We start from the raw sequence: 15,598 nt of genomic DNA, 5'->3' as shown, positions 1-15,598 counted from the left end.
ATCAATTGTAATTTTATAGTTGCCGACTCCTGTGAACCCTAGGTTTTGACGTCACATATAAACCCAGCAGTTGAACAAGAAAAAATAAACTGCTTTTGAGTGATGCAACAAATTTAATGCCAACCCAACTAGCTGTGCTTTATGATTCGGTAATCTTATTTACCATTAGTGCTTTATTTCCATTTTTTGATAATTCATTGGGGGTTGCATTTTATTTTTCTATTTTCATTCAGTCATTTTAAGCTCTGGCAGAAATGTTTATGCATGCAGAATCGATAGCCTTTGAATTCCTATGGTTATTCAAAATGGGGTTCTTGAATTTTGATGTTTTGGTGACAAATTATGTTAATTCATTCAGGTTAAATATGAATTGGATAAGGTTGTGTTTTTATTTTCTTGAGCAGGGAATTTAAATTTGTTGCGTTTTGGGAGTGGATATGTAGTTTGAATATGTTACAAATTGATCATTATAATTTATCTGAGTGATTTTACTTGTTCATATATGATTTTTCCTTTAATAATTGACTGCAATTTGTTTTCTTTCATAGGTATTTTGATCATCCTGGTTCTTGTAGCTGTGTATCATGATGTTGTTTCATTACGACCTATTACTGAAATATCCGGGGTTTGATTTTGGCAGTTTGAACTTTCGCAGGTGTACCGCTTGTTGTCAATCAAAAAAGTAGAGAAGGCTGAAGAGCTATTGCATAATATTTTGGGTGTTACAAGGAAATGAAAACATAAACACTAGTCCTTTTTATTTCCAAGGAAAATTATAGCTGTGATTGTGAGATCAGATTGAAAGGCAAGTCCGGAGATGGGCTACACAGTTGTTCCGCCGAATTCTATAATTGAACTTCATTGTTTGCCTAATCTGCAGTGGTGTTCAAGACAAGTCAGCCTGCAACATGGAGTTGTGAATAATCACAGAACTCAATTTTATTCCCAACTGAGAGATCTTGGGGCAGGAAGAAATGTGTCCTTAAAGTGCAGAGGGTTGCCTGGAAATGTTTGCATTGACAGAGTCAATGAAGTTGACCAAGATGAATGGAGCTCAGAAAGTCATGTATTGGCTGTTAATAAAAAATTGAGAGGGCTGACAATTACCAAAAAATCTCATGATCCTTCACTTCCATCTTCAGATGGACCCTTTGTTGAAAACGATGAGAAGACTAACAATAAAATCCTCCAAAATTTCTGCTCCAGGGGGAAGTTAACTGATGCATCAAAGTTGATTGATATAATGGCTCGTCGTAATCAAATTCCTGACTTCCATTTTTGCATAAACTTAATCCGAGGCCTTATCAGAATAGATAGGATAGAGAAAGCTTCCAAAGTCCTTCAAATCATGGTCATGTCCGGTGGGGTTCCAGATACAATTACGTACAACATGATGGTTGGCGGTCTCTGCAAGAGAGGACAGATTAGATCGGCCATTGCTCTTTTGGATGAAATGAGCGTCAGTGGTTGTGAACCTGATGTAATTACGTATAACACAATTCTCCGAACCATGTTTGACAATGGCAAATTTGAGCAGGCTATTGGATTTTGGAAGGACCAATTGAGAAAGGGTTGCCCACCTTATCTGATTGCCTACACTATTCTTATCGAGCAAGTCTGCAAGCAATGTGGTATTGCCCGTGCTATTGAAGTACTAGATGATATGGCAATTGAGGGTTGTAGTCCTGATATTGTTACCTACAATTCGCTGGTTAATTTTAGTTGTAAGCAAGGGAAATATGATGATGCAGTTTTGGTCATAAATAATTTATTATCTCGTGGAATGGAGCCAAATTCCATAACTTACAACACACTTCTCCATTCTCTCGGTAGCCGTGGATGTTGGGATGCAGTAGATAAGATCCTTGATATCATGAATGAAACTTCTCATACCCCAACAGTGTTTACCTATAATATTTTGATCAATGGTCTGTGTAAATATGGACTTGTGGATCGTGCCATCAACTCTTTTAATCAAATGGTTTCGAAAAATTGTCAGCCTGACATTGTAACTTATAATACTGTATTAGGTGCTCTCTGTAAAGAGGGAATGTTGAATGAGGCACTTCAATTACTTCACTTATTGAACGGAAGTAGTTGTTCCCCTTGTTTGATCACTTATAATACTTTGATAGATGGGTTGGCCAAAAAGGGTTGTATGGAGAAAGCTATGGTATTGTATGGTCAAATGATGGAAAATGGGATTTCTCCTGATGATATTACTCATCGCACTTTGATTTGGGGATTTTGCCGGGCAGATCAAGTTGAGGAAGCAGTGGATTTATTGAAGGAAATTGGTAAAAGAGGAAACAAAATGAGAAATAGTGCTTATAGATTGGTCATTCATGGACTGTGTAAAAGTAAGAAGGTGGATATGGCAATACAAGTTCTAGAATTGATGATTTCAAGCCGATACAAGCCAGATGACACTGTGTTTTCCACTATAGTGAAAAGGGTAGCTGATGATGGAATGACAGAAGAAGCTTACAAGCTGTGGCAAAAGTTGATAGAATGGAAAGTTTTTGAAAAAGGGACAACCTTGTTGGCTTGAAATGGTGTTTATGCAGACTTGACCTTATTCACTGCCTTTTTGGAGTTAGACTAAGTTTTAGCTGAAAGATGTGCAGAAAATACATTTCTGTAAGGTCTTTTCTCCTGACCTGTCTGTTCTTCTATTTGTATTCACAATTGTTCTATCACCAAATTTAGAAAATCCCATAATTCCTACCAGCTTATCATTTTTATAATCTGTAATACCATGTTAGCTGGTTTTACCCACCAGCAATGCAAAGCATCGCATTCCAGTAGACAGTAAGCATTTGCCTCGTCTTTCTGAATATGTTGTCTTATGCCAGGGAAATTTCTTGGGATATATTGACACATTATTGCTTGGAAGCCACAAGGGTAGCATAATAGAGTTGTGCAGTCTTGCCGTTGTGCACTGTCAACTTGTCGCTGTTTGTTTTTGCAGATCTCAAATCTTTTATAGGCTGAACCATGTTTTTCATTTGCAATTTCGTCGTCCGTCTATTGTCAGAAGGGTGATAATTTCTATCCCGTGGTTCAAAATCATGCTGTTACAGCTTGTTCTTAATTGGTTCTTTTATCCTATCTTGATATCAGGTTGCAAACCTGCCACAGCAATTATAAGTCTGTGTAAACCCCGAACTTAAATCTTTTCCCAGTTAGTTTATGGGTTATCTTTTCTGTGTATGTAGCCTCTTTACAGAAAATTATCCGAAAATTGTTATACTACTATTTAGAATGAAGAGAAAATCAAAATTTTGATAGAGCACGAAATGCACTGTCCAGAATCAAACTATGCAGTAAAGGAGAATTATGTATATATAGACAGCTATATTGACACATGTTTTACTAAATACAAGCCTTTTTTGTATGTGCTTCAATCCTATTTGAAAAATTTTACTGGAAGAAAGGTTCTCAATAAATCATTTTTGAACAATTGAATTCATGAAATGGTTAAGTGCCAAAAAATGAAGTTAAAACAGAGGCAAGAATCATAAACTCTTCCAGCTTTTACCGAGATTTTCAATTTCTCAGTTTTTGCATGCTTTGTAGTATCACTCCAGAACAAATTTCATTCAAAGCAAATGTAGAAGCCCGATACATACATTGTTTCAGCCAAACAAACTAAAACATACAATATTGCTCTTGTGATGTAAAGTTCTGCAAAGCAAATGATCTCAATGTTGTCAGAAATCGATGTTATCTGCCAATGGATAAATTGAAAATAAGATCAGCCTCTTCCGGCACATGTGTTATTTCCTATTTCCAACTCTCTGAGCCATTATATGCTTTCATTAAGTCGCTTACAGTTCATTGTAATTTAACTGAAACTCATCATTCAGCCTTCGTGTAATACTACAAAATAAACTTGGACTGCATTGTTGTGGACTAAAGACAGACTAAGATCCTATATTGATCGATAAAACTTTCATTCCCTTCTTTCTTTATTCCTCATCAATACATTTTTTGGCTTGAATTTCAAGCACGGAGTGTAGAAACTTGAACACAAAACAGTCAAGAGCAACCAATTCCAGCAGAAGATAGATCATAAGAAGTTAGTCCTTGGTAGCCAAATGAGAGATTTCCTTGTAAACATCAAGTAAAGGAAAGGTCCTGTTCAACCGTTTAAAAGTATCTCTAGATATAGCATGCATACTAACAAGGGCATTAGCCAACTCCATGGCTTCAGCTCGCCATCCTCCATAACCAATCCCTTCAATTAACAATACATAGGTCGTTTCATTTGGCTTGCATCCTTTCTCAAACATTGCTGCTAATACTTCAATGGCTTCATTGATTCTCCGTGTTTTGCAAAATCCTAGAATAATTATATTGTAACTTACAACTGTCGGCCGGAACCTAGTGCTTTCCATGTCTACCAACAACCCAACAGCTTCATCTACCATTCCATCTCTGCATAAACACGATATTAGTGAATTGTATGTAATCTCATCAGGTTCGATCCCTTTGCTTAACATCTCTGATATCATGCCCAAAGCCCTAATCTTATCCCCAGAACTCCATAGTGCACTGAACATTGTGTTGTAAGAACTCACATTGGGAGGACAACCCACATCACTCAACTTCTCAAATATTTCTAAGGCCTGATCAGCATTTCCATTTTTACAGAAAGCGGCCAGAATTGTGTTGTAGTTTACTATATCTGGCAAGCAACCATCAGAGATCATATAATCCAAGAATTCAATTGCCAAATCCAATCTCCCGTCTTTGCAATATGCTGAAATTAATGGATCATAACTATAAGCATCCGGTGTTAATCCCTTTTCTTTTGCAGCCCTAAGTACATCCACAGCATCCTCAGTTTTGCCATCACGGCAGAGTGAACTAATCAAAATGCTGTAAGTAACAACATTAGGCTCAAGACCTCGAGAAATCATCTCAGTCATTAGCTTTTCTCCTTCCTCCCATTTCCCCATATTCAAAAGTGTTCGTAACAACATATTATAAGATATCACATCTGGCTGACAACCTCTAGATTCTAGGCTTCTAACAAACTGAAAAGCTTGACCCACCATTCCCTTCTTGCACATTCCCCTAATAATGGCATTGTTAGTAAACATGTCTGGTATAAGCCCTCTCGCAAACATCTCATCCAAGAGCTTCATAGCTTTATCAGTCTGACCTTCAAGCATGGTAGCTTGTATCAAGATCGTGTAGGTAATCACAGTTGGCTTGCAATTATCTCTCAGTAATTGATCAAAAACCTTGAAACCCGACTCAATCATTCCCCTACTGCAAAGACTTCCAATCATAATATTATATGTAACAACATCTGGTGAAAAGCCTCTACTTCTCAACCTATCAAGCACTTTATTAGCAAGTTCAATCTGATTAGCCTTACAAAACCCACTAATCAAAGCATTATAAGCAAACACGTCAGGCTCCCCATATTTCTCCAAAATTTCCATGACCCTCACGGCTTTATTACTCTTTCTTTCTTGAAAGAACTTCTTAATGAGCTTTGTACACATAACAACATCAGGCTTGCAGCCATTGGCGACCATAGACTCAATAAAATAAAGTGACTCATCAAACTTCCCTGCCCTGAATGACCTTTTAATAAGTTTCATGAACTGGGTCTCTTTGACATCAAAAGATAACAAATGGGTGTTGGGCCTTGTTTCAGCTGACGATGAAACCCTGACCCTTTCGTTAGACTTAGGGTTTATGCAACTTACTACCGTACTTTGAACTGAATGTGAAGTAGTGGGTTTCTGTTGCTGATGCTGACTAGTAAATATGACGAGGTTACGAGGAACAAAGTCTGTTGATGAAATTAATGCCATTGTCAATGGTTTTTGGATTTTTCAATTCTCATGGAGACTCATGCGGCAACAAGAGAGTAAAGATAATAGTTAGACAGAGATGAGAGTACCTGTGTGTGCGTGTGTGTATTTGCATGGAGATTTAGACCAGAGTAGAAGAGTTTGGCGGTTCAAATTGTCACTCTATTTGTGTTTCTTTGGTTTTGGATAACGAAACCCATGGTCAAGATTTTGGTTTTGGATGCCGGGTCGGTCAGAATGCTACTTGGTCCTAGGGATGGCAATTTGCGGGTCCGGGTCCGGGTTCGGCTGCTCCGGATCCGGACCCGGACATAAAATTCTCATAACCGGACCCATATTAAACCCGATTATTTTTAATTCGGGTCCGGTCCGGGTTCAGCCCGGAAAAATCCGGGTTTTCGGATTCCGGGTTTTGAACCCGGATTGTTTTACTTAAGCTGCTGGAAAAAACGCAAAAAAACAGAACACAAACAAGATTTCCAGAACTAGATTGCTTACTTTATCCTCCTTTCCAACAAACAAACAAACAAACAAACAAACAAACAAACAAGCAGACCTTTTCATCCAAATTGCACATACAAAAACTAAAATCTACGAAAGTAAAAGCGCTACAAACTTAAAAAGATTAGAATGCTAAAGCACCATCATTATCAACAAGAGTGTAGTACAGTTCTCATTAAATTAGCACTAAATTTACAGTAACCAACAACTAAAGCAAAGCTGAGACTCACAAATTGTAAAGAGAAAAGCCGAGACTCACAAATATTCACAGCGGCAGCTTAAGGATATGCTGATGAACACAGAACACAGCCGCGACTGAGGTGGATTTCAACCACTTTTGCTGGGCGCGACAGAGTGAGAGATGAGACGAGTGATGCTGATGAGTGATGACAGTCGTGAAGGTGATGACAAACCACGCCGTGAAGGTGATGACAGCCACACCGTGAAGGTGATGACAGGCCACGCCGCGAAGGATCTGATTTGATCTGAAGAAGAGAAATTACGGAGAGTTGAAGAGAGAATGAGAGAGATTAAGTGAGGAACGGGTGAGAGAGATTGAGAGAGGATTAGAGGAACATATGAGAGATTGAGAGAAGAGAAATTACAGTTGAAGAGAGTGAGAGATCGAGAGAGGAACCGAACGAGAGAGATTGAGAGATCTAGGGTTCCATTTGGTTTTTTTAAAAAAAATTTTCTATTTATATTTAATAAATAATATCCGGATCCTGGTTCCGGATTTGCGGGTTCATCTGAAACCGGACCCGGACCCGGAAGTATGCGGGTTCTCAAAAATTGATCCGGATTCCGCATAAAAATTATTGCAGTGCGGGTTGAACCCGGACCGGATTGGATTTTCCGGGTTCAATCCGGGTCCGATCCGGGTCCGGGTTTGGTTGCCATCTCTACTTGGTCCGAAAAAGTATTGTCGATAATTGGTTTAGAAAATTAAAAAAAGAAGATATATTTTATGGCTGATGCTACAATACCTGCACGTATCAGATACATGTAGGTTTTATGGCCGTTGGATTAATTGTATTGAATCCAACGGCCATAAATGAATTTAAACAATAAATAATTAAAAAAATATAAAAAACTTGAAACCTACAGAATTGGTCTCAACACACACCAAACCCCCTCAATACACATCAAACCCAGGCATATATATTTGTTGGGAAAAAAAAAAAAAACAAAAGGCTCTCACCTCAGGCGGGAAATCAATTTCTTCTTCCCTCCCTCCTCACTCACGGCTCACGGCTCACGGCTCCCTCTCCCTCTCCCTCTCCTTCATCATTCACTCTCTTGCCTCCAGTCCCTCACGAGACGCCTCATCAGGGCCACCAATGACGGAGCTATCCGGCGACGACACGTGGAGGTTGATCTCCATTGGCGGCAAGGATCTATAGCTACAGATTCACAACCCACTCAGTTCCTGTCAGCCCATTCTGAGTCGTTGTCAGGCCATCTCTACAGTCCACCTACGGTAATGAGACATGGGTATCATGTGTTTTGTTTGGTATCATTATATTTGTTGATTGAGTGTTTTATTTGATGTGGTAAAAAGAATCATTCGCCTCTCATATTTAAAAATTACAACTTTTACCATGTAAGTTTATTAGTGCGTATTGTTGGGTTATGTAATAATTTACATGGATTTAGAATTCGTGGAGAGAGTTTGATGACATTATCAGTGTGTATTGACAGGGGACATAATTTTTAGTGTACACAGTATAATGGTTAAGCGTAAGGCCAATGTGGCAGATGACATTAATATTCAGTCTGAGAAGCTGGATCCTCCGAGGCCAGGCAAGCATTCGTACATATACTACTTGTAAGAAACTAATTCATTGTTGAATTTTATTCTTGACATTCTGTAGTCATTTCAGTTTAACAGTGCAATAATTTTAATTGACATATAAGGAACTGATATTTGATATTATTTTTCTATTTACAGCAAGATAGAATTCCAAAAGTTAAAGGAGGAAGGTGTGAAGGTGGATGAAACAGTTTGTAGATAACTTTTCTATGTTGCAGCCTACTAACTAATAGTTTCGTTGATGATTGGCCAATAAATTTTTTTTTTTTAGTGTAGGTTAAGGGGCATATGCGTGACAAATGGTTGAAACTCAGCGCGAAAAATAAAGCCGAATTCATCAACAGTTATAATGAAAAGGCTGAAATGAACTCGAGATTGGCCAGTAGATTGTTAAGTGAACCGATTCCAACAGTGGCGACAATTCTGATAAGGGTAATCACCTATCTCGATGTAGTGTTTTGCGGTTCTCCAACATTGTTTCTTCGTTATCTATCGAACAACAAGATGTTGTGAGAGAAATTGGTTTTGGAAGCTTGTTAGGTTTAAAATGTGAGCGACTTAGGCAAGATTTATGTAGATTGTTAGTTAAGCAATGTAACGTAGATAAGCAGTCGATAACAGTCCATGGAATGGAATACAAGCTTACTCCGGAAACTTTTACAAGCGTGATGGGTGTTGGTGACGGAGGAACACCGATTGTGCTTGGTGATGAAGATAGTGAAATTACTGACTTACGAGCCAAGTATTGCTCAGGAAAGAAAGGCATCCCAATAGGTAGTTTAGATGACAAATTAAAGACAAATAGTTATGCATATGAAGATTTCTGTATTCTATTTAGTCTATTTGTGATTGGAACTATTTTGTGTCCAACTACAGCTACATACATCAACTCATCATACCTTTTATGCTTTAAAAGACGTGAGTAATATTCGCGGCAAAAATTAGGCCAGCTGGTCTTTCAATTTTTTATGGGAAGAAGTTTCAAAGTTCAATGAAAATAAAATTTCCTCGATGAACGGATGCGTTATATTTTTAATGGTATGATTTATTTAGTAATTTGTATTGTCGTTAGTTAAACGATTATGGTATTATCGATCATTATTTCCATATTAACCAATTTGTTGTTGTTTGCAGCTGTTCTACATATCATCAACTAAGTTTCAGCTTTCTTCTGTTGCCGAGAATGGATGTCCTCTTAGTGCATGGACTGATAGTGAAATAAAAAGATTCCTCAAGTGGCGACAAAAGTATGGTGACTTTGAGAGCAATGCGGTTTGTTCCCTTCTATAATTGTATAGTGTCTTGTAGTTATGTTATTAAATTGAATAGATTATTTATGGATATTTGTAGTTAATGCTGGTTCCGATGCGAGAAATCAGCTGCGGCACATCAGGTGCTCAAAGTGAAGGAAAAATTGACGATGGTGACGCCGTAAGGTAGCATCCATTTCATGCTATATTAGCAGTAATGGATAGAATTGAGGAACATATGAGAAGAAATAATGATTTACTACAAAAAAATGGGCTCGAAAATGGATTCTCTTACTGAAAAGGTTGAAACGTTGGAACGAGCATATTTTCGTCAAGAAGAAGCGAATGTCGCTGATGATAGTCAATCACCTCCTATATATACTGGTGTCGAGGCAACTGATGGTCCAATCTTTTCCTCTCTGAATATGGAGATGCACCCGCCTATCCTTGTAGTTGTCACGCTTTCAGATCTAGTATGGGAAAAGCGTACGCCCATCGAAGTTAAAGAACGAAAAACTATGTACCTCAGCACATCCACTGATGAAGAGGCTGTCCTAAAAGAAAAATTGGCAGAAGTATTGCAAGACGCGATGAAGCCTAAATTGGTGCTGAAACTTGAAAATGAGGTATACACAGAGTAATAATTTGTTAACTTTTGTCTAAACTATATATGATTTAGTCTGATCTTTCTTCTTTCTTTGTCTTAAAAAAATATGTAGTCTTCCGCTCAACAAGAGAAGAAATGTCAACAGCCGCAAGATTTTAATCCGCTGTCTTTAAACCCTCATCGGCCATACAGAAATCGAAAGCCGAGGCAGTACCAGTTGTCCTCGTATGATCAAGTCTCACTGGAATGCCAGCAGCTGGTGACTGCAAAAGCAGCAGCTGGTGGCTGCAAAAGCAGCAGTTGGTAGCTGCTGGTGTTGTTATTGCTGCAACTACTGGCATTCCAACAACAGCTGGTAGCTGCTTATGCAGCAACAGCTGTTGGCATTCCAGCAGCAGCTGCTAGCTGCTGCTGTTGCTGGCAGCTAGCAGCAGTAGCAAGAATCAATGCTGGTGTTGTTGCTGCTGCTGTTGCTTATGCAGCAACAGCTGCTGCTGGAATGCCAGCAGCTGGTGGCTGCTGGCATTCTAGTAGCAGCAACAACTGCTGGCATTCCAGCAGCAGCTAGTGCCTGTAAAAGCAGCAGCTGCCAGCTACTACTGTTGCTGGTTCTGCAGCTGCTGGCAGCTAGCTGTTGCTGCTGTTGCTTATACCAACAGCAGCAGCAACTGAAATCCCCAAAATAAGCATTAGCAGCAGGACCATTAGTAGCTGCAACTTTTGACTGCTTATGCCAACTCCTAATTCACTTCTTTTTGTTGAAATTACTCACGCACATTGATTTCAAACCATTTTGCATGCTATTTAATCAGTTCATCTTGACCTAAAACACAATATTTGTTATTCAGCGGAAGCAAAGGAAACTAAAGGAACATTAAATCATTAACTTCAAACATGCGATCATTAACTTGCACTATGGAAATCATGCAATTATTGGACCAATAACTTGATACCGGGACCATTAAACTTGAAACAAAAGGAACCTGAAACTTAGGGCAATGAACATGAAACTTGAGATCATTAACTTGCAATCTTGAAAATCATTTAATTAATGGACCAATAAACATGAAACAATGACCATTAACTTGATATATAAGCCATTAAACTTGAAAGCAGTAAACTTGAAACTTAGGCCAATAAACCTGAAACATGAGATCATTAACTTGCAACCATTAAAAATATTTAATTAATGAACTTGAAACTTAGGGCAATAAACATGAAATAGGATATCATTAACGTGCAACCTTGAAAATCATATATTTAATGGACCAATAAACATGAAACCAACACCATTAACTTGATATCGAAACCATTAAACGTGAAAGCAGTGAACTTGAAACATAGGCCAATAAACCTGAAGCATGAGATCATTAACTTGCAACCATTAAAAGTATTTAATTAATGAACTTGAAACTTAGGGCAATAAACATGAAATATGATATCATTAACTTGGAACCTTGAAAATCATTTAATTAATGGACCAATAAATATGAAACCATGACCATTAACTTGATATATAAACCATTAAACTTGAAACCAGTAAACTTGAAACTTAGACCAATAAACCTGAAACAGGAGATCATTAACTTGCAACCATTAAAAATATTTAATTAATGAACTTGAAACTTAGGGCAATAAACATGAAATATGATATCATTAACTTGCAACCTTGAAAATCATATATTTAATGGATCAATAAACATGAAACAATCACCATTAACTTGATATCGAAACCATTAAATGTGAAACCAGTGAACTTGAAACATAGGCCAATAAACCTGAAACATGATATCATTAACTGCAACTATTAAAAATATTTAATTAATGAACTTGAAACTTAGGGCAATAAACATGAAATATGATATCATTAACTTGCAACCATGAAAATCATTTAATTAATGAACTTGAAACTTAGGGCAATAAACATGAAATATAATATCATTAACTTGCAATCTTGAAAATCATTTAATTAACGGACCAATAAACATAAAACCATGACCATTAACTTGATATATAAGCCATTAAACTTGAAACCAATAAAATTGAAACTTAGGCCAATAAACTTGAAACATGAGATCATTAACTTGCAACCTTGAAAATCATTTAATTAATGGACTAATAAACATGAAACCATGACCATTAACTTGATATATAAACCATTAAACTTGAAACCAGTAACTTAAAACTTAGGCCAACAAACCTGAAACATGAGATCATTAACTTGCAACCATTAAAAATATTTAATTAATGAACTTGAAACTTAGGTCAATAAACCTGAAACATGAGATCATTAACTTGCAACCATGAAAATCATTTAATTGATGGACCAATAAACATGAAACCATGACCATTAACTTGATGTTGAAACCGTTAAACTTGAAACCAGTGAACTTGAAACATAGGGCAATAAACATGAAACATGAGATCATAAACTTGCAACCATTAAAAATATTTAATTAATCAACTTGAAACTTAGGGCAATAAACATGAAATATGATATCATTAACTTGCAATCTTGAAAATTATTTAATTAATGGACCAATAAACATGAAACTATGACCATTAACTTGATATCTAAACCATTAAACTTGAAAACAGTAAACGTGAAACTTAGGCCAATAAACTTGAAACATGAGATCATTAACTTGCAACCATGAAAATCATTTAATTAATGGACCAATAAACATGAAACCATGGCCATTAACTTGATGTTGAGTGTTAGAAAATGCATATTTATAAAGGAGAAAACTGTCATTTTACATTTCAAGTCTTACTAACAACCCTTACTTTTATGTATTTAACCTTCTTGTGATTTAATTACATGTGTTTTATTTTAATTAAGTATTTTATGTATTTTAGGGGCATTATAGTCATTTCACAATAAAGGAGAAATCAGACGGCAAAACGGACATCACTTTTGAACTCAGGACGGTCAAAAACCTTAGGAGGAGCATAAAAGGAAAAATGGCACTATTTACATGTACGGTACTATTCACGTGTACGGTACTGTATACGTTACTGTTCACGACACTGTTCACATAAACGGATGATGACGTGGCATTGACCGATGATGTGGCATTGACTGATGAGGTGTCACGATCCTGTTGGACTAAAATTCTTATGTACTGTTGATGGTGACGTGACAGTATATCAGTGGACGAAAAATCTCGCGTACGGTGCATGCATCACACAGGATTATTTTCAACCAAACCGCGTTACTGTTCATCCGGGTCAAACCTCGTTACTGTTCAAAGTCGGGTCAAACCGTGTTACTGTTCATCCGCGTGGTCAAACCGTTGACTGTTGACTGATGACGTGGCGCAATCCTGAGCGTCCAAACTGTTTTTAATCCGATGGCCATGATTTACTCCATGTATCTATAAAAAGGGGGCCTCTCCCCCCTAATTTGATATCTCTGAATCCATTTTTTGGATCCATTTTCTGTAATTCCTTCTCCATCTTGTATTTTCTTCGTATTTTAATAAATTCCCATTTTGCCCCTAGTTCAATTATGAGTGGCTAATTTTCTTTCAAGCTTGGGTTGAAGGTGAAGTCTCAACATGTGTCATGGGCTTAATTTGGTAAATTTATTTTCTCTTCCCCTCTAGTTTTTGTGGATGTTTTGACTTCTCGTCGACAAATAATACTAATCTTGTCTAGTACCGCCTTGGTTTCACCGGCCCTCTAGTACAAGGTTATTATTATTTGGCACGATAAGCCCTTAGCACCATATTGATTAGAGCGTGGTTCATAAGGTGTGGATTTCCCCCTCATGATTTAATTGACATTAATACGGATTATTTAGCCCATGATGCATGTTGATACGGATCCAGATACCCAAGTACGTCATTTTAATAGAATTCTCTTCAATTTATTCTCGCCATTTCAATTCCAATTTTAGAATTTATTCTTGCAATTTTAATTTAATTATTAGCATATTCTAAATCATTTCCACCATAAATCCAACTACCCATTTACAAAATTAATTCTATATATAATTAAAATCCACCTCCTCGTGGAATCGACACTCGTCACCATTAGTCTATACTACAACAGATTCGTGCGCTTGCGAGTACATTAAAATTTGCACAACACTTGATATATAAACCATTAAACTTGAAACCCCTAAACTTAAAACTTAGGGCAATGAACATGAAACTGGAGATCATTAACTTGCAACCATGAAAATAAAGAAATTAATGGACCAATAAACATAAAATCAAGACCATTAACTTGATTTCTATAACAATAAACTTGAAACCTTTTTTTATTTTTATAAAAATAAAAATTTATTGTTATTTGTCTTTTAATATTAAAATAATAATTATTTTATTAATATTTTTTATTATAATTAAATATTATTATATTATTTATTATTTAATTAATTTAAGGGGCAACCGGTTGCAAAAAGCGGTTGCTACAACTTTTTTTTTTTTTTGTACTTGGCAGCCAAACCATTGCTCAGTTTTTTTCCTTTTTTTATTGCTTGCCTGTATCACATACCTGCATGTACTGTAGCCGGACCCATATTTTCTTTGTGTATCCTAATTCGCCTTTACGACTGACGTGGCAGTGATAGGTACTGCTTAATTATATATTATCATAAAAAAGACAAGACAAGTTCAACAACAACAACCTCGACTTGGCTTTTAGCATGTGAGTTCCAGTTTCAAGCCTCCGTGGTAATTACGTGCAGAATGGTGGTACATCCATCGCGAGGGTAATTTTACTCCGCTGCTCGTAGTTTTATTAATTTGGTCATGTACCCAATGATTTTGATGGGTGGGAATGATCCTTTCGTTTTAATTAAAAAAGAATATTCTTGAGGAATTCTAGGTCCACGGCCCACCCATATATTGTAATTCATCTTGTAATTCTCTCTCTTTTATTTCTTTAATAAAATTTGAGTATCATTTATGTATGAAAGAGAGAGTATTGATATGATTTAAGATCTTAAAATTTATTACAATTCGAGAAAATTATTAAATTATATATTTTAATAGTTTATGGCTTAATAATTTTTTCAAATTTTAATAAATTTAGAATATATATAAAATAATTCTTCAGCGAGGACATTCTCACTTTAAGTGATGATACTACTAATAGATAAAAAAAAGTACATATTTCAATATACTAATAAAAAAAAAAGTCTCCAATATATTAAAATTAATATTTTTTAATATTTTAATGTGCACTCTCACTTTAACAAAGTGCGGATGTCTTCATTAGAAAAAAAATTGTATATGTACATACACACGCACAACAACGGCAACCTCACATACGGTCATTAGTAATCAATGTCATATTTAAAAGGATATAAATTTTAAATCAGGAATCATATATGACGTTCAAATAGTGAACTATTTTCTTACTCATACATATGAAAAGAGAGTTGAGATTGAGTCCCTTGATATCTAAATTTGCGAAATTAAAGAATTAATTTAGGAGATTTTAATTGATCTTTAATTTGTAAATACAAGTAGCTCGATTTATCATGTAATGTTGAAAGTACAAGTAACTAGATTTGTCATGCAATATTAAAGAAAAACACAAGACTAGGATATATGAATTGGTCGTATCTTTTGCAGTATCT

At 36.3% G+C, this 15,598-nt stretch overlaps 2 protein-coding genes across 4 annotated transcripts; one reads left to right on the top strand and one right to left on the bottom strand.

The window, feature by feature from the left end:
• Nucleotides 1–39: 39 nt before the first annotated feature.
• Nucleotides 40–3,094, top strand: LOC102607878 (pentatricopeptide repeat-containing protein At1g08610). Of its 3 annotated transcripts, none has more exons than XM_006487640.4 (2): nt 40–149; nt 656–3,094. In XM_006487640.4, the coding sequence occupies exon 2, from the start codon at nt 818–820 to the stop codon at nt 2,549–2,551; it is 1,734 nt and encodes a 577-aa protein (XP_006487703.2). In that variant the 5' UTR covers nt 40–149; nt 656–817; the 3' UTR covers nt 2,552–3,094. The 3 variants fall into 3 exon arrangements, with proteins under 3 accessions (XP_006487703.2, XP_006487705.2, XP_006487704.2); XM_006487642.4 differs by having other exon boundaries at nt 57–149; nt 641–3,094; XM_006487641.4 differs by having other exon boundaries at nt 57–149; nt 549–3,094.
• A 649-nt stretch (nt 3,095–3,743) lies between these two features.
• Nucleotides 3,744–6,078, bottom strand: LOC102607585 (pentatricopeptide repeat-containing protein At3g04760, chloroplastic-like). Its single transcript, XM_006487639.4, has one exon. The coding sequence runs from the start codon at nt 5,832–5,834 to the stop codon at nt 4,083–4,085; it is 1,752 nt and encodes a 583-aa protein (XP_006487702.2). The 5' UTR covers nt 5,835–6,078; the 3' UTR covers nt 3,744–4,082.
• Nucleotides 6,079–15,598: the final 9,520 nt, after the last annotated feature.

Source organism: Citrus sinensis, chromosome 8 (assembly GCF_022201045.2).
Source record: "Citrus sinensis cultivar Valencia sweet orange chromosome 8, DVS_A1.0, whole genome shotgun sequence".
Taxonomy (NCBI): domain Eukaryota; kingdom Viridiplantae; phylum Streptophyta; class Magnoliopsida; order Sapindales; family Rutaceae; genus Citrus; species Citrus sinensis.
The sequence above is the reverse complement of the archived record's forward strand: the minus strand, read 5'-3'. Positions and strand labels throughout refer to the sequence as shown.